This window comes from Mustela putorius, unplaced genomic scaffold (genome assembly GCF_011764305.1).
Source record: "Mustela putorius furo isolate JIRA1106 unplaced genomic scaffold, ASM1176430v1.1 tig00000585_pilon_pilon_pilon, whole genome shotgun sequence".
In the NCBI taxonomy this organism is placed as follows: Eukaryota; Metazoa; Chordata; class Mammalia; order Carnivora; family Mustelidae; genus Mustela; species Mustela putorius.
In genome coordinates, this window is record NW_025421424.1 from 13,550,309 (window position 1) to 13,574,307 (window position 23,999).

Genomic DNA, 23,999 nt, shown 5'->3' on the forward strand with positions numbered 1-23,999 from the left:
CTTTTTGGTGGCCATCAGAAGCAAGCTTTTCATTGTATAATTCATCCAGGGATAGAGCATCTGCTGGGCTAATGAGCTCTCCTGCAGCCTCTCCTCCTGCAGGCGAATCCCCAAAAGCACAGTCTTAAATCAGATACCTTAAAAGCCAAAAGAGAGAGGAGTAGGGGGGAAGGAAAAAAAAAAAAAGTAGGGTAGAGAAAGCCAAGTTAGCTGTAGGCCAATAATCATACCTTGCATCTGGCTTTAGTGAAGTTGTGTACTTGAAGATTTTCATCGACACAGTTAATTTCTAAGCTTGTTCTTTCATGGCCGAAGTTTTATTTTGAGTATTGTATCATTTAAGCACACTTCCAATGGATATTAATGTCATAGATCATCATGGCAGCTGGCTCTTAAATATACCGACAGCAACCTTGACCAGGAACTGATTAGAAAGGGCAGGATTAAGGAGCATTCCTTTTTTTTTTTTTGGCCAGAAAGTGGAGCACAACATTGGAAAGCTGATGGCTCTGATTCCTGTCCTATTACTAATTTTTCCATGTTTTACAGTGTCACTGGTGAGTCCGGCAGACATTATTAGGAAGCTATGTGACAGCATCTAATAAAGTATGTTGGGAGAGAAATCATGGCTCCCTTTTGCACTGATGATCTTTTGGAGGAGAAATACAGTATTGTGGATTATGGGAGGTGGAGGTTGCAAACACTGATGATACCCATGGCAATTCATCATCAGCCTGCAACCTGCCAGTGATCTACAGCTATAAAGGAACAGCTTCCAGGAGGGACAGGGATGGAGAGTCTGTCTGATTCGTGTTAGCAGAGATGTGCTAGAGAGGATCGCCTGATTATTTATTGGATGCTCTAAAACCCTGATTATTTATTGGATGCTCTAAAACACACTTTTAGGACACTGTAGGTCTCCATGCAGTGGGAGGCCTCCGTAGGATAGTCTGCCTTTAGAGGTGTCCGATGGGGTTGCATGAAAACAGCATAGGCTGTGTTAGGAGTGCTTTAGTGATGAATCTGTAGAATTCAAAAGGCCAGAGGAGCATTCGGTATGTTGGGGTTAACGGAGGCAGCTCATTTTAGAAATTTGGTATTTGAGTTTTTCAACATCATCCAAAGTAGGTTCACCACATTCTTTTTAACAAACTCTCCAGCACAGAGCAGATGGTTCCTCTATTAACAACCATTTGCATCGAACATATTGCAATGATTTATGTACCACATGCCATTGAGCAAAGCAAAAACATTCAGTAGCGACTAATTAGTTGAGTGTAAAGACACATATCTCAATGTACAGAGCCCTCCTCTGCCTGTGTTTTTCATTTTTTTATAGTTGAGTGTTTTATTTGTGTGAAGCACTTAAATCTGAACTATGACATTCATCTTTCAATTATGGTAATGGCGTAATAATCTTTCTATTAATGCTTCGGTTCTACTTTTTTGGAGGGGGTGGTTATGATTTGTGTGTCAGAATTTCCCTTGGGACTGATCGGTCAGTCACATTTTATTATTAAGTGTTAGAATGCTTATAAGTTACTCCCAAACCCACCAAAACACTTATTTTAAGAAATCCACTTTGCCTTTAAAATAGAATAGAATATAGACTAGAGATGAAATAAGACTACTAATCAAAAAAAGATGATTTAGAGTTATTTTAAATGGATTTGACTGTCATTTATTAATACATAATATCTTTTGTATATTTTCTCCACTAAGTTGTCCACTCTAGTGAGCCCACATAATTTTTTACCTTCACCTGCTAAAACTCTTTTCCAGTTCTTTCACGACTCATGGACTTGCCCCTAAACTGAATATAGTCCTTAAGATAGTAATGCCTGAACTTCCCCAGGACATGGCGGAATTTGCTGCCTTTCCAAAGCAGATTCACTGAAGCCAGAGGAAAAAAACAGAACTACAAATTACATTAGTTATTACATTCTGTGGAAAAGGAGTTTTAAACTCCTTCCCTGTTTTAGATGATCCTGGGACATTTTCTTCTCCTTTTTGGTGACCAACAGGGTCAAGAGACATTGCAATCCTGTTACTGTGTGTCAAGGTGACAGTGTTAGAACTATAGGATGAACCAATGAATCTTTATAGTTTTCATTTTCAAGAGTTACCCATGAAAAATGTCAAAGTAGGCCATCCATCAACAGGGAGGACAAATGCCTGTCTGCAACCCAGAGGAAATGGGGTATAATATAACTGCGCTTACCCCGGACTCAAGGAGCCAACCTTAGAAAACCTGAAGTTGCTCTGCTCTTTTTACAATTCCCGGGTTTAATTTTCATGATCTCTACTGAGGGAGAACCCTAGAAATACGGGAATGATAAATTTAACCTGCTTCAGTCTTCAAAAGGAAAGGAAGCAATAAAGGCAGATAACATAAGTGCATTAATGAAGGAACGATTGAGTATGAATTATATATTAGTGTAAACAGTCCAGCAATATAAGAAAAGTGGAAAGAGTTAGTAGACAAAAAAATATTAATGGTGAATGTTGATAGGGCCAGTATGTTGTAGTAAGACAAAGAAAAAATAATTGAAAACAAAGCAAAATTGTTTTCAGAGTCATAATATTCAATTGTAGCTACCGTCCTGGGCCCATGACAATAATCACCATTTATTTCACATGTACTTGGATTTTATATACATTCATGATCTTTTAAAATAACTCATCTATGTGGATAGCATTTGCTCCATTTTATAGATGAGTGGGACTGAAACTCTAAGATATTTATGTTAGGCAATTTTTCTGAAGTCTAGCAGGTAGCGAGTGGTGGAGTCTGGATTTAAACCTCGTTCTGTCCTACTGCAAGCTTCCTCTGCTGCCTCTCCATGTAAACCAGAGTTGGTTATAAGCGTATGCCTCTACTTAATATTTTCTTATTTTAGATTGTATCAAAGACTCAACTATGGTATGTAATTTCCTTTGGCATCTTATTTTGGCAGTAAAATAATATTGGAATCTTTATGTATGCTGTTGTTAGCAGCAAAATCTAATAGAATAATCAATATCAAGGAAAGGAGCAAATAATCAAATTGCAAAGAGGGACTCTTGGTTTAAACTCATCGATGCTAAGCAAATATAAAATGTGTAACCCTGAGAGATATCTTTTTGCTTCTGCAGGACTCTTGTTTTCCATAAATAACATTTATATTTAATGAAAACAGGATTAACTTTGTATTGAAAATTGAGCCTGTCATTCAGTCTGATTAAACAACATGCAGTCTTGCAAATCCACATTTTACTCAATATTTCTGTGTGTCTAGAAGTAACTCTACTGTGAATAAATTTTCTGGATATACCTATATTAGGGAGAAAGCATGTTTTCTAAGTGTGTACTGGGTCTAAAATAAGACATTGTCAACCATTAGATCTTATTCAATCATTTTTAATTGATTAATAACAATTTCATATGGTTCAACCTGACATAAGGAAGTGATTGTTTAGAAATAACCTTGATGAAAAAGAGACTATCAGAAGGTCCTCTAGAAACACCCCCCATCGTCCTCCTTGGTGTTACCATAGCAATCTTATCTGTATCCCTATCACTGCAGAGACCACATTGCCTTATAATTTTCCTTGTGAATCAATCCATCCAGATGGTAGCAACTGGAAGACAGAGACTGTGGCTTTTCATTTCTGTATCTCCATCAATTGGCACACTGCCAGGAACTAGTAAGCACTAAACATTTTAAGTGCTTGATTTGTTTGTATTGCATTTTACGTTTTTGTTTTTTCCAGTTCCTGAAAGGGAGGAAAGGTAGGTCGTATTATTTTTCCTGTTACAGTGCTGGGATTAGAGTCCAAGTGATCTGATTCTCAATTAAATGATGTTTTACCCTTATTTATTTGTACATACCATCATGTTCTCAAAAAACCCTCATCATTTCTATTCAACTAAACATAACCAGTTATTCTGTTCACTTCAAAGACAAGCATAAATAATTCAAGTTGCAAAATGTCTGCCTTGCATTAACATGTTTAACCAAAGGGTTACTGCCATGTCCAAAAAAGACTCCTTTCCCTTTTAAATTATAGTACATTTCTGAGAGTTCCTGGGCTATCTGAAGTTTTTGTTACACATTATGGGATTCTGGACATTTTCCATTCTATGCGGTGCTCAGGTTAAGCAGGTGGTTGACATGCTCTCCTTTGATACCAACAGTGCTGACTCTTCAACATGCTTTCTCTTCCTCTAAGTGGGTGACTCTGGAACCAGAAAAGGCTCTGACTTCTTGGTTGTGATCTGCTAACTTCCCAGTCTCACACTGGCTAGGGAAGTGGGCAGAGCTGTGAGAAACAAAGAGCATTTGAATGACTTTGGTGAGTTGGAGACATACCTCTGAACCAAGAAGGGCAGGTGCTCTACCCCATATTCTCTTTGATCTGTAAGCAGCCAGGAAGGTAGGCTACAAAAAGTGCTTCTGATGTGAATGTGGATGAGATTTCCCAACTGATCTGCTCATCCTGGGTAGGAGTGCAGAAAAATGCAACACGCTGTTAAAGACTTCTTTTGCAAGTTCAGATATCATTAATTTTTTTTTTAAACGTATCTTTCCAATGGAAATAAAACATCCCCAAGATATTTTAGTTATTATGGTGGCCTCCACCTGTCCTCTGGTTGTTCAAGCCAATAAAAGAGAAGATTTTCCATCTGGGTTTTAATTGCACCCCCTTCCCCATCATGCATGAGAGAGATCGAGGCCTGCTCCTATGGGAAAACTGGAACAAAGGAAAAATCATTCAATGCCTTTCCTTTCTTGCAAATATTGACTCCTTTCCAGTATCTGCCTGCTTCTTGTCATTCTCTAGAATCTTCAAATGTTTTTACTTTTAGTACAGAGTTTGTAGTTATTATTGGCAAGAGAGTTAGCATGGCCATTACAAGAAGAAAAGCACTTGCTCTAGTTTGGGGAGGTGCTTAGAATTATCTAGAAATCTTGGAATGGGGAAGTGAGGTACTGAGAGAAAAGATATCTTGCCGTGGGCTCTTAGAGGCTTGCATAGGTAGGTTTGCATTCCAAGTTCAGGCAGATCAGTCACAACTTAGGAGTCTTAGTCTTAGGAGTCTTAGTCCCAGGATACAGGATCTGCCTTCCTCCAGCAGTATCAGATTGTTATCAATATTTCACACTGCAGAACTGGCTGGGTTGAGATGATGGCTCCTTTAACCACACACTAGGGAGTGCCCATGGGGTCCAGGGTGGGGAAATGGGCCAGTCAGAGGTATAGTTCAATGCATAACTTATAATTTTTTACGGATATGGTATGTGGGCTTTCCTTTACATTCTTTCCCCACCATGCGAATATTAGGGATAAGCTTGCTTCTCGGTATTAATATTATTATTATTTTTAAAGATTTTATTTTTATTTATTTATTTGAAAGAGAGAGCATGAGCAGAGGGAGAAGGTGTGGGAGACAGGCAAGCAGACTCTATGCTAAGCAGGAAGCCTGACCTGGGGCTCGATCCCAGGATCCTAGGATCATGACCTGAGCTGAAATCAAACTTTTAACCAACTGAGGCACCCGGATGTTGCACTTCTTTGTGTTATTAAAACCTGTTTTTCAGATTTATTTCTTCCTTTCTGAATTCATAGCCATCACCTTTCATGATGGCTATTACTATAATAAGGTCCTTCTTTCAAGCCATTTTGTACACAAACAGTAGTATACCCTTCTTAGTGTTTAAAAAAAAAATTGTCATCCTCCCCAATGCCTAACACTCTACACAGATTTACAGTTGTTCCTCATTGCTTATCTCTAGTATGAAATCAAAACAGTCTGATATTAAAAGTCCTCTACTACTGGGGCACCTGGGTGGCTCAGTGGGATAAAGCCTCTGCCTTAGGCTCAGGTCATGGTCTCAGGGTCTTGGAATCCAGCCCCGCATTGGTCTCTCTGCTCAGCGGGGAGCCTGCTTCCCCCTCTCTCTCTGTCTGCTTCTCTGCTACTTGCGATCTCTGTCAAACAAATGAATTATATTTTTAAAAATCCTCTACTACTATTATGATGCCTGTCCTTTAGGCCCACTGCTCTAATTGCTTTTTATCTTTCTTCCACACAGAGAATGCTCTCTGCCTATTAACTATTTGCTTGACAAAATGTTATTTCCTCCAACTAGCATGGAAGCCCCTTCCAAACTCAAAACACTGCTCAACATCTTTCTTCATCTCAAAGCCAAGAACAACATTAAAAATAGCAAAGGATTAAGAATGTTAAATATCTTAGAATTTCTATGTTTTATTTTGTTGAGACAAGAAGTATTATCTTTTTTCTGTTACTTATTTTTACTTTTTATGTGTTAAATATACATAACAGAATTCACCATTTTAACTATCTTGAAGTGTATGGTTTTGTAACATGAAGTATATTCTCATTGTTGTGGGACATTCATAATTGTTATTGTTGAGTTAAAAGTTTTTCTATACTCTAGATATCAATTACTTATGATATATGATTTGCCAATATTTTCTTCCATTTTGTGGGTTGCCTTCCACTCTTGATGGTGTCCATTAATGTGTAAAAGGTTCTAATTTTGATGAAGTTTAACCTATCCATTTTTTCTTTCATTGCTTATGCTTTTGGTGTCACATTCCTGAAACGATTGCCAAATCCAGTATCATGAGTTTTTTCCCTATGTTTTCTCCCAAAAGTTTCATACTTACAGCTCTTACATTTAGGTCTTTGATCCATCTTGAGTTAATATTTTGAGTTAATATTTGATAAAGTATAAGATAAGGATCTAAGTTCTTTTTCTTTTTCTTTTCTTTTTTTTTTTTGCATGTGGATATCCAGTTTTACTAACATCATTTGTTTGAAAGATTGTCTTTTCTCTTTGGTGGGACTGGCTCCCTTCTTGAAAATCATTTAGTGATATGTACAAGGGCTTATTTCTGGATTGTATTATATTCTATTTCTCTATTAAGTCTACTTGTTTTCTGATACACACTGTTTTGATTACTATGGCTTTGTTGTAAGTTCAAAATTTTAAAAAAAGTGTAAAACTTCCTCAACTTCATTCTTCTTTTTCAAGATTATTTTGGGTTTTCAGAGTTACTTGAGATTCCATATGAATTTTATGATGGATTTTTCTACTTCTGCCAAAAGTGTCATTGGGATTTTGACAGAGATTGCTTTGATTCCAGAGAACACATGGGGTAGTAGTGACATCCTAAGATTTTCCAACTCATGACCAGGAAATTTCATTTATATTCTCCTTCAATTTCTTTCAGCAATATTTTGTAGTTTTTAGTATACAAATCATTTGACTTTTTGGTTAAGTTTATTGCTAAGTATTTTATTCTTTTTGATGCTATCATAAATGGTATTATTTACATAATTTCCTTTTTGGATTATTCATTGTTATTATATAGAAACACAACAGATATTTGTGTACTTGTGTATTTGATGTATTTATGTATTTGTGTACTTTAACTTTATCGTTAAAACTAATTTTATTCAATGCTATATGAATAAAATGTGAAAAATACAGAAAAACAAAAATGAATCAAATTATCCACAGTTCCTCCACTCTGAGCTAGCTAGCCATGCAATATGTTCTTTCATTTTCTCTCTCTCTTCTTCTCATAACTATTAATATTTTTAGTCCTCTTTTGCTGCTTAAGAGTATATAATGAACTTGAATTATTTTAGTTAAGACATATGTTCATAAAAGGTCACTGCCTGTTTCCTTGTCTCCTTAGCTCAAATTTTTTGAAACCCAACACTGGCTCTATCAATATTTAAAGGCCTCATTTACAAATTGTAAGATGACTGTTATATATTTTTTAACTACTTAGTTGCTGAACCCAGGAGGCAAATGTCGTTTGAAGATAGCTTTGGGATAAACAGTGCTATTGTGATTTCACTAAATACTTCTTGGGGGTGGGTGGAAGAGTCCAGTTCTTTTCATGGACTTGTTCTCACCCAGGAAAGAAATTATGAATCTCGATTTTGGTCTTAAAGCACCAATCAGACAATAATAAAGAAAACGTGTGTGTCTGAGTGGAGTAATACTCATTTATCATGAATAGATATAGGACTCTGTTATCTGAGGTAGATAAATTTTATTCTCTATCTCTGGTCAATTTGTTGAAGTCTGAAACTTTGCAATTTTAGCATTTTAGATGAAGTGGCATTACCAAAACTATTGGGCTTAGCTGTAGATCCTTTGTAGTCTTATGTAAGGAATACACACTGGTGGTCACAGGATGCCAAGTGAGAAGTGTGTAGATACTTAGAATTGTTGGTTTCCATGCTGCTCAAAAGGGTATTCCACACACATTCACTTAACCCATAAATAAATATTTGTTGAATTCCTACTATGTGCCAGGCCCAGTGCTAGGCACAGAGGACAGGTCGATGAGTAAAATACAACAAGTTCCATCTGGGCCTAATTTCTAGTTATGTAACAGTATTATCCTTGGTTAGTTGGTTTAACCATTCTGTTTCACATCCAAAAAAGAGGGAGTTAGATTACATTATGTCATGGTTTCTTTCAGTTCTAAAAGAAATGATTTTGCAATGCTATTATTCTATTTGGCATATGCACTGTCTATATAATTCCAGTACAGGAGGAATTCATGATGCTGTCTATTTCCAACCTGACAAATTGCTGACCTCTTATACTTCCCCCTCCCATCATATCTTGACTCCCCCTCTACCTACTGCTTCTCTGTTCCCAGCAACACTGGAAGATTAATAATTACACATGGATGTCACAAATATGTTGTAAGAGCTTCACTTTCTTGATATTCCACTAAAACCAAATGAGTAAAAGCAGCCAGGGCAGCAATCAATTCCTAGACAAGGTGATATCCCTTAGCTGTATACTATTTTTGGTTTTACTGGGCTCTCATTTGTTATTCATTAGCATTCCTAAGGAGCAAAAGAAAGGCAACATGCATTTAACTAAAATCAGCCTGTGGTTTCCAGAATATCTTCCAAAGCAAATGAAAAAAAAATTAAATATGAGTTAATCTTATTTTCCTCTAAATACATGACTTTAGTTTATTGCTGTAATTAGAGTTTGAAAAAGCTTACATTTGAGAGAAATAGAAATCTTCCAACATCTCTATTTATCTCTGAAACAGACCAGATTGTACCACTTGGCATTTCATTTTTTACATCTTTGCATCTTCCATCACTATTTCTTAAGCTTAGAAACAAAACAAAAATATCCCTATCTATTCCAATACTGTACTTAATTTCCTATAATTCTTAAAGAAAGATACACAGTACACCCCAAGGTTCAAAAAATAAGAGCACAGTTAAAAAAAGAAAGGTACTTCCTATCAAGGCCATACTTAAGATAGTCTCATTTTTTTACCCGGTGTAGCAACAATATAGGGAAGACGATAGCTAAAATTAGACCTCACTGCAAAATATCAATCTGTTCTTAGCACTGCAAATAGTTCAAACACACACACTCACACACACAAAATGTTTTCATTTATTTCCTTAAATCATATGAAAAGTCCAATAGCATTAGAGACTGAAGTAAAGGGATTTTGTTACCCTGCATGATTTCTATTGACGCTAGTTATGGTATTAATAGATGTTTTTGGCTAAGTTTGGGAGGATCTGGATAAATAAAACGGAAATGTTTCTTTATCATAAGATATTGCAGGGCCTTTAATTTGCTAATACACATTGTAATTCTCCTAGAAGGAAATAATGAAAACATTTTCCAAATGCATTTGACCCTATGACCTTTGTATGAAGAGTAATTCTCAAAAACAAATGCAGTGTAACATTCTTATTTTGTAGATGAGGAGACTCTGCTCATAGTGCTTGGGACTTGCTCTGAGAATACAGAATTAATAACAGAGCTAGAGCTAGAACCCACTTCTCTTGACCCCCAGCCAATGTTTCCTTCTAAAGTAAGACGAAAAATGATTTAAGGTCCTAATGTTTTACTCTCTGTCTTCTCAATACATTCCTAACACAATATCAGTTGTCTTGGGTACAGGTCACAAAGCAAAAAAGAGCTGACACAATATTCTGGATTGGGATTTGTAAACCGCTGGGATTTGTGAGGCTCCTATACACAGATTTAAGACCTACTCTGGGGGTGCCTGGGTGGCTCAGTTGGTTAAGCGATTGCTTTCTCAGGTCATGATCACGGAGTCCCAGGATTGAATCCTACACTGGGCACCCTGCTCAGTGGGGAGTCTGCTTCTCTCTCTACCCTTACCACGGCTCATGCTCTCTCTCTCTCAAGTAAATAAATAAAATCTTAAAAAAGTAATAAAAAATAAAACCTAGTCTATCCATTGACTCAATGATTTTCAAGTGGGAATTTCAGGAGCAAATTCATTTCCCAAAACAAGCATTTTAAAATTTTCCTTTCCCCATTGCCACCGATTCAGTGGCCTTATTCAGATAGTTTTCTTACCTATAAAAAGGACACAGAAATAGCAACCATTTTATATGCAATGCAGTTAGTTCTGATTAAACTATTTAGTTCTAAAAGTTACTTACTTGAAATATAGACCTATATTGCAATGAAATCAACATATTCACACAATCAAACTGATATGATAAAACCCATTACTATTAAAAAGTCCATGACATTAATACATTTATTCTTATATCTGGAGAATGAATGGAAATGGTATCTCTACTGGACAACTGATTACATATATGCACAAAAACTCTTCCACTAAATATAAACCAATGGCCATGACCTCCTAAGTTGTCAGGAAATAACTCTGATCCTAGGGACAAAGAAAACAGTGAGACCAAAGATGTCAACCACTGTCTTAGAATTAAAAGCATGGCTCCAGAAGTTGGACACCAGAGTTGAGCGCATCCCTGTTTTCCATTGTTGGGGTATGCAGAGATAGCCAGAATATAGCTTCTTACACGAATGCTGAAGTAAGTGAGGGAGGAAATTATTTCACTCTTTAATTATGTAGTATTTTGCCTAACTATCCTTTTGTTTCTTAAAAAGGAGACATCTTTCCTTTAATGACCCACTAGTTTAAAAAAATCTATGGCACTGGAGAATTAAGGATAAGGAGACAAGCTCTTAAACTGGGTTGTTTTTCTGCACACTAATGAAGTTCATAATTTAATTGGAGGAATTATTAGATACATTCTCTCCTTATAATGGTACAAACCTCAGAGGAAAATGAGCTGCTTATGCATATATTCTCCTTATAATTCAAGAAATCCTCAAGGATTTAAGAAATATGTTCCAAATCAGAATGGCACTCAGTTGTCCACTTAAAATGGGTTCATACCATAAATCTTGATTCTAAGCATTGTCACTGGAGTTAAGTAGCAATTCTTTTGTGTTGTTTTTTATTTTTTTATTTTATTTTATTATTATTTTTTTAAAGATTTTATTTATTTATTTGACAGAGATCACAAGTAGGCAGAGAGGCAGGCAGAGAGAGAGAGAGGAAGGGAAGCAGGCTCCCTGCTGAGCAGAGATCCTGATGCGGGGCTTGATCCCAGGACCCTGGGATCATGACCTGAGCCGAAGGCAGAGGCTTTAACCCACTGAGCCACCCAGGCGTCCTGTTTTTTATTTTTAATTAAGGTTACTAAGCTTTTATCTGAGTGCTCTTATTTATTGAATTTCATTCTTCCTTTAAGAGATTTGAAATTAAAATTTATGTTTTATTTTTTATTATTTTTAAAGATTTTATTTATTTACTTAACACAGAGAGAGAGATCACAAATAGGCAGAGAGGCAGGCAGAGAGAGAGGGGGAAGCAGGCTCCCCGCTGAGCAGAGAGCCTGATGTGGGGCTGGATCCCAGGATCCTGAGATTGTGATCTGAGCCAAAGGCAGAGGCTTAACTCACTGAGACACCCAGGCGTCCCTGAAATTAAATTTTAAAAATTTGGATGGTAAAATGGTTACGTATTCATTTAACTTGAAAAAAAAAAAAAGACTCGAGCATAGGATCATTGACTGCGAATTTATGAAATGAAGTAGTACACTTATTCGCTACAGTTCCAGAAGAGATAATGTGTACTAATATACGGAAGTTAAAAGGAAAAGCACATTATTCTCAATTGAAAGGTAAATTCTCTTAAAGTAAGTTAGGGTAGCTGGTCATTTCCAAGTTTATCCATTAATATCTGTGGTTTGTTTTGTGTTTAATGATGCCTATTAAGCAGGAGTGGTTGCAGGTATTAAGTTTGTGGAAAAATATGGGGGGAAAGTAACATTTAGAAAATTCAGTTCATTTCTTTACTTTTTTGCTCCCCTCAGAAAATAAGAAACTAACATCAGAATTTTATTTTAGCTGTGAAGCACTTAGATCTAACAAATAAGCACCTAGATCTAACACAGAAATTAGTTATGTGTTAATTGGATATATTAGTCCAATCACACATTATAAAATTGATAAAAGTGAGTTAAGAAGTTAGGGTTTAGATAAACACACAGCAATCTGGCAGAGTGAAATACAGAGCTGGGAGTCAGAGAGAGTGACTCCCAGAACATTCCAAGAAGGGCAGAGCCACAAGACTCACTGATTCATTGTTGCCATTGAAAGATGGCCCCTTTGGGAACATTCTAGGTCTTCTGTATGGATTGAACTCACTTCAGGCTAGTGTGGCTGGAAGAGCATAATGTAGACAGTATGAGGTTTGTAATTAGCAGCATGATTTGTCACTTTATTATGTGTGGGTTTAAAAAAAAAAAAGTATGGAATTTCTCTGTTCCTCGGTTTTCTCATCTGAAAAATGGAGTTACGTACCTGCCTGCTTCACGAATTTCTTGTGAAGATTCAAAAAAAGAAGGTACCTGCCAAGAACCTTGTAACCGGAGTGCCATACAAATGTAAAGGGTCTTTACTTAAATATTAATGGGGGATATTGAATGACCTTAATTCATCCTTCTTTTCTTTTCCTCCTAATTCCCCAATTATTTCTCAATTTCTAACAGAAATTACATCTTACATGACAGTGTTCCAGAGTCCTGTAAATGTTCTATAAGTGACCATAGTTATTTATAATTACAAGGGAAGACACCCTATTATATCATTGTCCTCCATTCCCTGAACTTCAACCATCACAAGGAAGGTGGTAATTTTCAAACTTAAACTTCTATCTCAAATGTCTCCCTGCAACAGCAGAGCAGTACTTTTAAATCCTTGACTGGACTCATCATTGGGATTCCTACCAAAGTATTTCCTTCAGCCCTTCTTTATTCAAAATCTGATTGGTCACCAAGTCCTATTGACTTTGTACATAGCTCTATCAAACCCTTATGTGATGATGACTTTTGTAGGATTTAGAGAGATTTTCTGGATTCCCCATTTGGGCATCAGGACTTGGAGTTACAGCTGCTCTCCTGCTGAGCCACGTGGCTGCTGTCCTTGTCTTATGCAGTTCCTCACTAACTACAGCCGCACTGAAATACCCTCTAGTACCATTGCTTTTCCATGTTTCTCACTTGCACTTCATTGCTCTATGAGAATCCACATCATTTTAGATTTCCTAGCACATGGGGAGCTCAGAAGCCAAGATGCCAGAATCCTTCACTGCTTCTTGGAGACGCTGAAGATCCACAGAGAGAAGATGGAAGGGCTTCCCCAGGATTTGTCCACTCAGGCCGGTTCTCAACTATCTGGATTTCCTTAACAGGCTGTGCTGTTCTTAAGCATAACTGGTCACCTAAAACAGCCATTCCACCCTGGCTACTTGGCATTCCATAGCACTGATTTCAAGTTGCCATGCAAATGTGATGTCCTCATCAAAGTTTTTCCTAGGCTTTGCAGATTATATTAGTAGAGCCTTCACTGTCATCATATTCATGTGGCAAAAGCACTGGACCCAACTTGCTTTCCTAACCCCCCCATGTCTGTGCCCATTCTGGTTTCAGCTCCTTGAGAGCATTGGCTATGTATGCCTTGTGCATCTCTATATACCTACTATCTAAGCCAGCATCCATCCCAGCTTATCTTGTTTATCTTGGAGAAAAACAATGGGGCACAGAAGACAAAATCAATTCTGTAAACAGGAAGGGACAGCTAACTACCGGTGAGGTGCTTGGTCTAACAGCTAACTACCTGTGAGGTGGTTGGGCTGGCACAGCAAGGGTTGTAAGAAATGAATAAACACCACAGAGAAAAAAAATTATGATAAAAATTATGAAAAAAATTATTGATAGTTATGTTCAGAAATATTGTGTAATGAGGCAAGTAATGGAGATGTGGGTTAGAGTTTTCTAGGTCACTGAGAAAAGTTCTGACAATTCCATCCTAAAGTTTTTGAGGCTGAAAAAGATTTTCTAGTATCTTATGTCTGAAATCAGTAGCCTGATACATTGCTGGTAGCACATCTTACAGATAAATGAGCACATTGTCAAATGTTCGCTTGTCTTTCAGATTTAACAATTATTATAATAAGTCACATTGCTTTCTTGAAACTGTTCATCTCAAAGAAACAATAAACAATGCTGAGTTAATAGATTACAAAACCTATGCATCTGACAAAGATAGTGTTCAACTTTTCCACTAATTTAATTATGGAAAGCTTAGAAGGAAACAAAATATTTAAAAATCAAAATTTCTAATTATGTAACTAAGAAAACATTTTGGACATTATCTATATTTAACAGCCTATGAATGGAACTCCCTGTCTGTATAAAAAGATGTTCAGAACAACTATCTACTCTTCATTCTCCTCTCACCTCTCATCTGGGTAGATTTTATTTATGCATTAGACGACCTTTTTGGCCATTAGAACCATCTTGCTTCAACAGTTAATTAACACAAGTACCATAATTTAATACAGTTAATGCTACTTGATGCCCTTTAATGTACCTTCCATTAGTGATATTATTGTAGTATTACCCTGTAAATTAAAATGAGATCAAGACTAAGAGAGCCACTCTTTAATTAAGGTACTGGCACACTGCACTCGTCTATTATTCACTAGAGAAAATCACCCTGATTTACTGAAGTAGGACAACCATAAGTCAGAATTAGTCCATGAAGATTATTAGGTTTATTGAACAATGTAAGTACTATGGAGTCGCTGAGATTGCCAACAGCCATGTTTCCTCTTTTCCCTCCATTATCTTAATAAATACACAATGAGAGGGAGTAAATGGAAGCAAAATAAGTATGCAGCCAAAGAGGCATAAAATTTTTATGATGGGATTATAGTTTTTGTCACCAGTAAATAGGTATGTGATGCGTGGCATGCTAAAAGGAACATAAATGCTACATTTTTCTAATAACGATCAAAACATTACTTTTACACCAAATAGTAACCAGTATGAAACACAAAGGCCGTGTGCACACGTGCATGAGAAGCTGAGAATTGGAATTCATTGTCAATTCAAAGATTCTCTACCTGTGTTTGTTTCATAGCTGAAAAATCTTGTATTGTTTGTATTATATCTTTTATGGATATCTGCCCGCTTTGCCCAAATAATTCACACCAATTCCCACATTACAGTGTGGGTAGTAGTAGAGTAAAAAGTCAAAAAGTATCCTTATAATGATCAGATATATTCATATACTGGCATGTTAAATGCTGCAGTCATTTCAGGGAGGGTTGAAGGAGACAAAGGCCTGTTACATTTTGGAAAGTTTCTATTGATGACGTCTTTGAAAAGGAACCCTTAGAACCTTCCTTTGGGTATCATCAATTAATATTCAATCTTTCTACAGATGATTTGCTATCTATGAAACAGATGACCTAGACCACTAATCCTACTGAAGTTTTCAAGGGTAAAATGTACAGATGAGCTTCTGTACTGAAAGGCTCATGCACCAGGGGCTGCTCAACCGCTCTCTTTACGGCCTCCATTTCCCTTATATAACTTAAAAGCTGGAGATACGCCTGAGCCGTCAGGCCTTGCTTCCTTAGTCTCACCCCTAAGATAAAAATACCCCAGCCATCTGGTGCCTAGCATGGTACACACCAGCATCAGTTTTGCCCTGAGGAATTTGGACAGAGTTTAGAGGTGACAGAGGGGGCCCTTATGGAAGGAGCTCACCTCTACTGGACCTTTCCCTCTTGCCCAGCTGCTTCAGGAAAAGACGGTAGAGGTGAGTCCCAGAGAAGGGAGGATGTCTCCTGCAACTTCCCCAGAGCCCATCAGATGCAGTTGGAGGGTACTAGCAGGATCATAGATAAAAGAAAAGTGGTAAATCTGGTGGCAGTCTACTTTTCTAACATGCCACTTTTAAGGGATAGTATCTTTGACCCCCATAGAGAAAGCATAAAAATTCCTGTCACTTTAAAGCATATTTATACCGTCTTTTTTAAATAATCAGAGGAAACAAAAATGAATGTGCAGGGGCACCTGGGTGGCTCAGTGGGTTAAAGCCTCTGTCTTCAGCTCAGGTCACGATCCCAGGGTCCTGGGATTAAGCCCCGCATTGCATTGCATCTGGCTCCCTGCTCAGGGAGACTGCTTCCTCCTCTCTCTCTGCCTACCTCTTAGCCTACTTGTGATCTCTGTCTGTCAAATAAACAAATAAAATCTTTAAAAAAAAAAAAAAAAAGAATGTTCAGGAACACAAATAACTCCAACAATGTTTACTTCCTAACCAAAAGCTTCACACAGCTGACTTCTTTACCAGTGGAAGATGAGACAGTGTTTGCAGAAGTTGGACTTTAAGGATTTTGGCTGGGATATAAACGTCTCAAACTGCAGGAAAACTGAATTAGATGATTTTATCTAACAGTGAAGATCACACTAGGATTCAAATTCAAACCTCAGCTTATGAATTTTGACACTTATTCTTGTAAGTGAACTGAATACTTGTTACTTTGTTATAGAATGCTATGGTTAACAATATCAACATCCATTATTTTTATATATTGTAGTCCCCAAGAAGAAGAACTGGAAACTGATGATCACTTACAAAAATATTTAGGAGAATAATGGCTACATTTTACTATAAATAGCCAATTCATATTTCAGGCCCCAGTCCCAGATTGTCCTCTGGTTGTGCCCTGCTGATCCGTAGGCCTTCCTCTACACCCTGCAACCTCCAAGTTCAGTGCTGTAGCAGTGCCTACTCCTTGCAGAAATACTATTCTGCTTTCAAGAAATCTTCATCATATGTCACCAAGATCTTAGTTAGCAGTTTTTAAAGAGGCTCCTTTGCTAAAGACTCCTGACTCTCCCGGGAGGAACATCCATCCAGTTCCTGCTGCTTCCCACAGTTCAGAATCTGAAACCTCTACTACCACATTGAGGTCATGTCCACCACTCCATTCTGTGTGCCTGTTACGACTTTCACCTTAACATCAGTGGCCTCTTCTTCCTTCTACTGTACAGATACAATATTATTATCAAAAAGATAGGTTGAGTGAACTCTCAGAAAGACCAGGGAGTCTCAACACTTCTCCGGTTTCTGAGGACTAGGCTATCTTAAGGAATGTTGGATGCCAATTCACTTAATGGAGCCTGCTGTATTTGTTTAAATTTTAGGATTGCCTAATCAGACCTATATGATTTATGGGCCATTTATATTCTTAACTTCATCTATTCTGACTTGAAGCTCTCTCAGCATTTTTAGAATGATTATTGCTTTGCTTTCTCTCTCTCTCTTTTTTTTTTTTTAATTTTGCTGTATACCTCACTGATTTTTGGTTTTCTCAACCAATGACTTCATGCTTCAACTACTGTCAATTGGTTATTTGGTTACCAACCATACCACAGTTAAGAAATCTGGTTGAACAGCTCTACCTTAGAGGTCCTGGTTCTTATTACCTGAGTTTTTCATTAAAAAGCATCCTCAAAATTCTTGGAAACTTGCTCCAGTGTGTCTCTGATGTATTATCAAAACCAAAGATATGCCTGAGGGTGACCGCTAATGGTTTTAAACTCTGGTCCATCTGTATTTGACCCCCAAAATGAAGGGAGCCTCCCTCAGGTCCATATTTAAGTGGCAGCATATCTTTTTAAGGCAATAACCATGAAAACCCCGAAAAGCAGAGTTCACTCCTTTTTAACAAATGCATTGTGCTTCCTAAGCGCTTTTGGTTCCGATTTAATAAATTTAAAGGGATATAACTCACAGTTCAGAAACTGTGCTTTGTGCAATGCAATGAAATGTAAACAGAGAGAGATACCATGTGGAAATCCTATCTGGCATTTGAAAATAATGGAAAGATGTATTCTTGTTTTTTGTTATCTTTTAAAGAGCAGCTGACTTTGTTCCCCCTGGCTTCACTGCCTTAACGATTTGAGCCACCCCCTGATCTCGGGAGCTCCTTGGACTCAAATAAGATGCTACTTTTTTTTTTTTCCCTCCCCTTCTGTTTAAATTCTAAGAAATTCTGCCAGGTTCAGGTTCAGTGACAGTGAGTCTGGGATCACAAATTACTGCTGAGTAAGAAGGGTCTCAAATTTCTCCAGACCTAGCTCTAGACTGTGTTCCTGAGGAAATGTTGTAGTAGAAAATGGCTCATGTCTCTCTAACCTGTGGGACTAACATACTGGCAGTTTCTTTGAACCACCATTCTCATTCCAGTCAGACAGATGTTTTCTTACCTTCCGTGCACCTTTATGTCTGAGATCGCATAAAAGTAGCGTGCCAAGTGTAGCTCATCTACAAATATTTCCCCAACCGCTGGTCTCAAAAGCCTTATCCTCAGGTCTGTGACTGTAAAGAAATCTCTGAGTTTCTTGGTTGTATCCAGCTGTCCGTAGAGAGAAGCCATATTGCGTAGCCACGGTCCAGCAAAAAATGCAAACCTGTCTTTGATTTCAAAGTGGATTATTTTGCTATTTGTCATATATCCCGTAGAGTACTCTTCAGTGCAAATGATTTCTAAGACTGTACGCTGTGATAAATCCTTCACAGATTTGGGATCCATGTGAAAAGCGTCTAAGCAGTCTGTGGCGTAATACTGGTAGGGTTGCCATGTTCGTCCATAATCGAGAGATTTCTCCAGGATCATTTGGTCAGGACGCCCCGATTCAAAGGTAATAACTATATTGTCTGTGAGCTCAATGGTTTTGCTCCAAGACAGAGTGATGTTAACCTGAAGAGGCTTGGGATATTCCTTCCAAGTAGCAGACTGCCAAAACGTGGAGGGATGTCTTCCTTCAAAATCAAACATCAGCTCAGGGGGGTGCGCCAGCTCTGGGGTGCTTGCATCACACTCATTATTGCACATGTAGGGGTTGCCCTATGGAAGAAGAACAGAAGAGGGTGCATCAAAACACTGGTTTGACACAACTCTTGCCATTGCTGTTGCTGAGTAAAAGGCTAGGAAGGAAGGAAAGGGTGGGACCCTGTTTGCAATAATCATTTTTATTTGCCTTCACTGGATTCTCCTCTTTAAAAGCTTTGAAAAAAAAAATGAGGCAATATGGTAATTTTTGTGTCTGGTTTCCTTCCATGGGCTTTAAGAAATAAAAACAGTTTATTTATCACATATGTGTTAGACCCATAATGTGGCCCCAGAAGCACAAAGACACTGAGCAACTATCTAACAGCTCAACACCTCAGCGTCCTCTCAGAAAGATGCGTTAGAAAATCAAGGAAATCCCTCCATGCCTCAAGGACGTTCCTCAAGAGCACAATTCTTTAAAAAGTCATTTTTCGAGCAAACCTTTAGAATTAGCAATGAACTGTAGATACCTATGCCCTGTTTGGGCAACAATACCCCCATATAACATTCAGCTTCTTCTTGGTTTGCCTCAAATCCATCATACTTAACCAGGCCCCTGTTTCATAAAGTCTGTTCTTAAAGCATTTACTTTGTTCACCACAAATCATTAAAATGTGGTATACTATGGGCTCTGGGGCTTGGTCCAAACATCTGCCATCCTTTTAGCTAGAGGCAAGAGGATTGCATAGGAAAGACTTGGGGCAGGAACAAGCTCCAAGTTATGAGGACAGGAAAATCCAGTACTTAATGAGAAATATGCGTCACAGCCACTTAATGTGTTACTCTGTGCCAGCCCAGAGTCCGCTGTCCAGGGATGTTAGCTGTTACTATTACTTCGCCCTGACAAAGGCTGTCTCCTTCACCCTCCACTCAAACAAGAAGCTGGAAATAAATCTTGAATCACAACAAGTTATAACACCACTTATGCTACACTTAATGGCTGCTTTCAGTTTTCATCAGATGATTCCATGGCAAACAGCTGGCTCCCTGATTCTTGTTTATTTTGTGTTTAAGAAAATAAATGGTATCATTTGGAGTCAACTATTCAGGCATTTCTCCCTAATCCTCTACTGGGTAATTATAAGCATGGATGGGTGAAAGAATCGACCCTCTGACATTGTCCTTAGGCTTTCTCTTGTAATTACAATTAGACTTTTTTTTTTCTTTTTCATGAACTGAGAGCTTTTCATCATACCTGCAGGATGCATGAGCTGGGTCTCAAATAATGAATTTACACTTTAGACCTCGACGCTCAGTTACCAGCTGACTCCCATGAAATGTGAGATGAAACTGGAGAATTGCTTTGTCCTCTCTAGAGGCAATTTCTATGTCAGCTAATACTTTCACTCTTTTTTTCCCCATTAGTGCAACTGAATCCTAAAGCTGGCAACAGGTTTGGGGGACTTAAGTATAATTGAGATGGGGTAGGAGAAAGGAGAGAAGGTACATTATTTGAGGAACAGAACTGTTTTAAAAATACATTCAAGGCGTCAGTGATAATGGAAATGTTTCTGTACTTCTCTCTCGAATTTCAATTCCCTATTCCTGATCCCAGCGTCTGTGGCACTATTTATAGTATCCCCTTCAAAACAAGCCAAGGGGGGAAAATAAGTTTCTGTTCCAGGTGGAATATATCACCAAATTTATTATTATTTAAGCTCTCTTAAGCATACCAGAGAGCCAAATGCAAAGCTCTGAAAACTGGCAAAGGCTTTTTATGGAGGGCTATAAATATTGTGGAATCTGTCAAGATTTATAAATTCTAAATATATGTAAATGCACATTTTACTGGAAGGGGTCAGATTTGCACAAATCACACCTTCAGTTGAAATTTACTGAAAAAATATGGTCACTTCAAAATCGACCAGCATGTTGCCATCTGCACAATCATTAACTTGGATGCAACCACCTTCCTCCTGACAAAAGCATCTTCATCTGAGGTCAAGGGCATCAAAACACAGGAAATCAGCTCTGCATGATACACCAGGGTGAGTTATTAGACATTTGTATTAAGTTATGTTGGAAGATGGCATTTCTTGGACTTCACCATCGATGTGCAGATTTTCTCAAAGGGGGATAGGGTACTGAGACTGAGAGGGAGACATAGCAGGCTGATTCTGGGTATGGGTGGATCCTAGCAAACCCATATATGGTTTTATGTCTTAGGAAATAGACTTGAAGATATCTACCTAAAAAGCATTTGTTGTTACATTTGGTAAAATGTGTTGACAATAACTATCATTATTTAGAACTTATGGGTCAGACCATTTATATACATTATCCCAGGTAATCCTTTCTTCTTCTACTTTACAGAAGAGAAAACTGAGGCATAGAGAAGTGTTCTCTGAGTTGCCCATGTTCACATAAAAAGGTGAGTAAGGGACTGAGCCAAGACCCATGTGTCCTGCCCCTGCCCTGACCTTTTTCAGTTCTCAAGTCAATGGTGTTACTTGTGATGGAACCCGGTCTTAGAAACCAGATTGGTAGCAGAAAGGAAGAGTCTAAGAGTTTTAGAGTCCAAATGAACATTATCATACATTTGAGATATCCTGAAGTTATGAATCTTCCTTAGCTTCACGTAATACCTAGTTTCAGAACCTTTAATTGGCCATAGAGCTCCTTTTCGCTTTAGTAACCCCTCTTTCTATGCCCTAGAAGTGGTGCTCTGGAAAACATCCTTTGAGATACTCTGCTTTGTATTACTCTTTGTATTACGTGTGGATGCCAGATAGCACTGCACAACTCAAAGTTTTAGCCCTATAATGAAGACATGGCCATACAAAGCACTCCTCTGCTTTTGTTCCCCAAGGACACCCTTCCACTGGGGCTCAGCAGGACAGCCAGCTCAGGATAAATGCTTCCATTTACATCAAATTGTCAGCCATCAAAATGCATGCCAGGACAAGGAGACAATTTTATTGCTTTGCACTGATTTTGTGCTTTAGGCACCTGAAAAATGAGAAAAAAGTTTCATGCATGCAATAATTATTTATTGATTGCCCACTATACTACTATATTTAAGGCCCTTGTCTTGACTTTCAAGATGCAGTCCTAAACAAATCCCAGTCTTGGCTTTCAGCAGAACTTCCATTTTAGTTGGGGGAGATACACTAAAGAAACAAATACATCGTGTCCCATAATGCTACTGGGAGGTAATCGCTCTGGAGAAAAATAAAACCAATTAAAGGGGAGAATGGTGTTGGAGGAGAGATACTGACTGTAATTTTATATTGGGAGGTCAGAGAAAGTCTCTCTTGGATAATGTGACATCTGAGCAGATTAAGAACAATTCCCAGTTTACACCGGAGATGATCAGAGTTTGACCAGAATGACAGTTTTGTCCTTCATCTGACTCTACTCTTAGTGATAATTTCAGCAGCATAGCAATTTATTGAAATGGATGAGTAAACAAATCATTTCTAATGAGAATCTATACCAAATGGCTGTAGATTCCCCCTGTCCCCGCCCCCAAAATCAATTGAACCATTTTTATTTCATAGCCCTCATACTTTTGTAGAAGAGTCATGATTTGATGATCATTAACATAACTTACTGAGAGATGATGATACTGACAGAAAATTAGTAGGGAGAAAAAAAAAATTTCATTTTGGTCCCCTAAGAAAAAAGCCTGCATTTGTAGTAAGAGATTGAGAAAAAAAGAGAAAGCTGAAGATCGAGCTGAAAACCTTACTGTTCTAAAAAAGAAAGCTGGAGGAGAGATTACATGCTAAAATATTTTGTGTAAATATTTCATATGGGTGTGATCTGTAATACTGTTGTTACAGAGAATCATCAATATGAAAACAATTGCTGTTAAAAGGATTAGATTAATTAAATTTTCAACAACTTCAACCCCACCCTAATCCTCCCTAATACCATTAACAATGAAATTTCTATAAGAAAAATAACTTTCCCCTACTTGTGAAAGCAAAGAACTCTTCTTGAAGCTAAATCTAACAGATTCAGGCATTAGCAAGTGTAAGTAATTATTTTGTGGCCAGCAGGCAGCTTTAAATAGATCTTAATTTAAGTCCTACAAGCAACAGTCCTTAACTGATTGTCTATGGACAAAGCAGAAAATATTTATGACTGCGCTGATAATATTTACACCATTAAGAGATGCCTAAATAATTAAACAGATATTGCTGCTAAATGTTTTTATAACAATTAGAAGATGAAGATTGTAATGCTTAATTTCATTAAAAAACAATGTTAATATTTTACCTCTGGGAGAACTGAAGTTAGTTATTAATTAGCACTTTGTAATCAACGTGGAATGTTATTCTTCCTTAATGTGCTTTCAGAACTTAAAAGGATAAATAAAAATTTGAGATGTATTTTTATGGTGTCTATTGATAGAATTACCTTCCTTCTGGCAAGAGATACTTTGACAAGCATATCCTTTCAAACGAGATCTGCTAGACTTTTCAGAGTTAAAAAAGAAAGCCCTACATAAGCAGTACTAACATAAAACTTGTGGTTCCTACCATTTGGAACTTCCCCTTCCAAGCTTTTTACCTTTTTGGCAGACTATTGGGAATGACAGTTGGAAATTCTCCTAAGAGGTCTGCCACTGAACTGTATGTTACATGTCAAGCAGGCATGTACTTACAAGTCGTGGTGAGAAGCATTTGCGTTAACACTTACAGTGATCGTGAAAAACAGTGAGGTGGCGCTGCTTCACACCCATTTGCATCTGGCGCGTCCTTGCTTGTTTGATCACTAAGTGACATTTAAAAAAAAAAAAAAAAAGAGGGGCGCCTGGGTGGCTCAGTGGGTTAAGCCACTGCCTTCGGCTCAGGTCATGATCTCAGGGTCCTGGGATCAAGTCCCGCATCGGGCTCTCTGCTCAGCAGGGAGCCTGCTTCCCTTCCTCT

The 23,999-nt window shown here is 37.8% G+C and overlaps 1 protein-coding gene across 5 annotated transcripts in view; it reads right to left on the reverse strand.

The window, feature by feature from the left end:
• The window catches only part of NTNG1 (netrin G1), a 349,817-nt gene that overhangs the window by 131,374 nt on the left and 194,444 nt on the right, over nt 1–23,999 (reverse strand). For all 5 annotated transcript variants that reach the window (XM_045081977.1, XM_045081973.1, XM_045081974.1 and 2 more), the window contains exon 3: nt 18,497–19,137. In XM_045081977.1, coding sequence (XP_044937912.1) covers nt 18,497–19,137 — 641 coding nt within the window. The remainder of the gene's footprint in view (nt 1–18,496; nt 19,138–23,999) is intronic.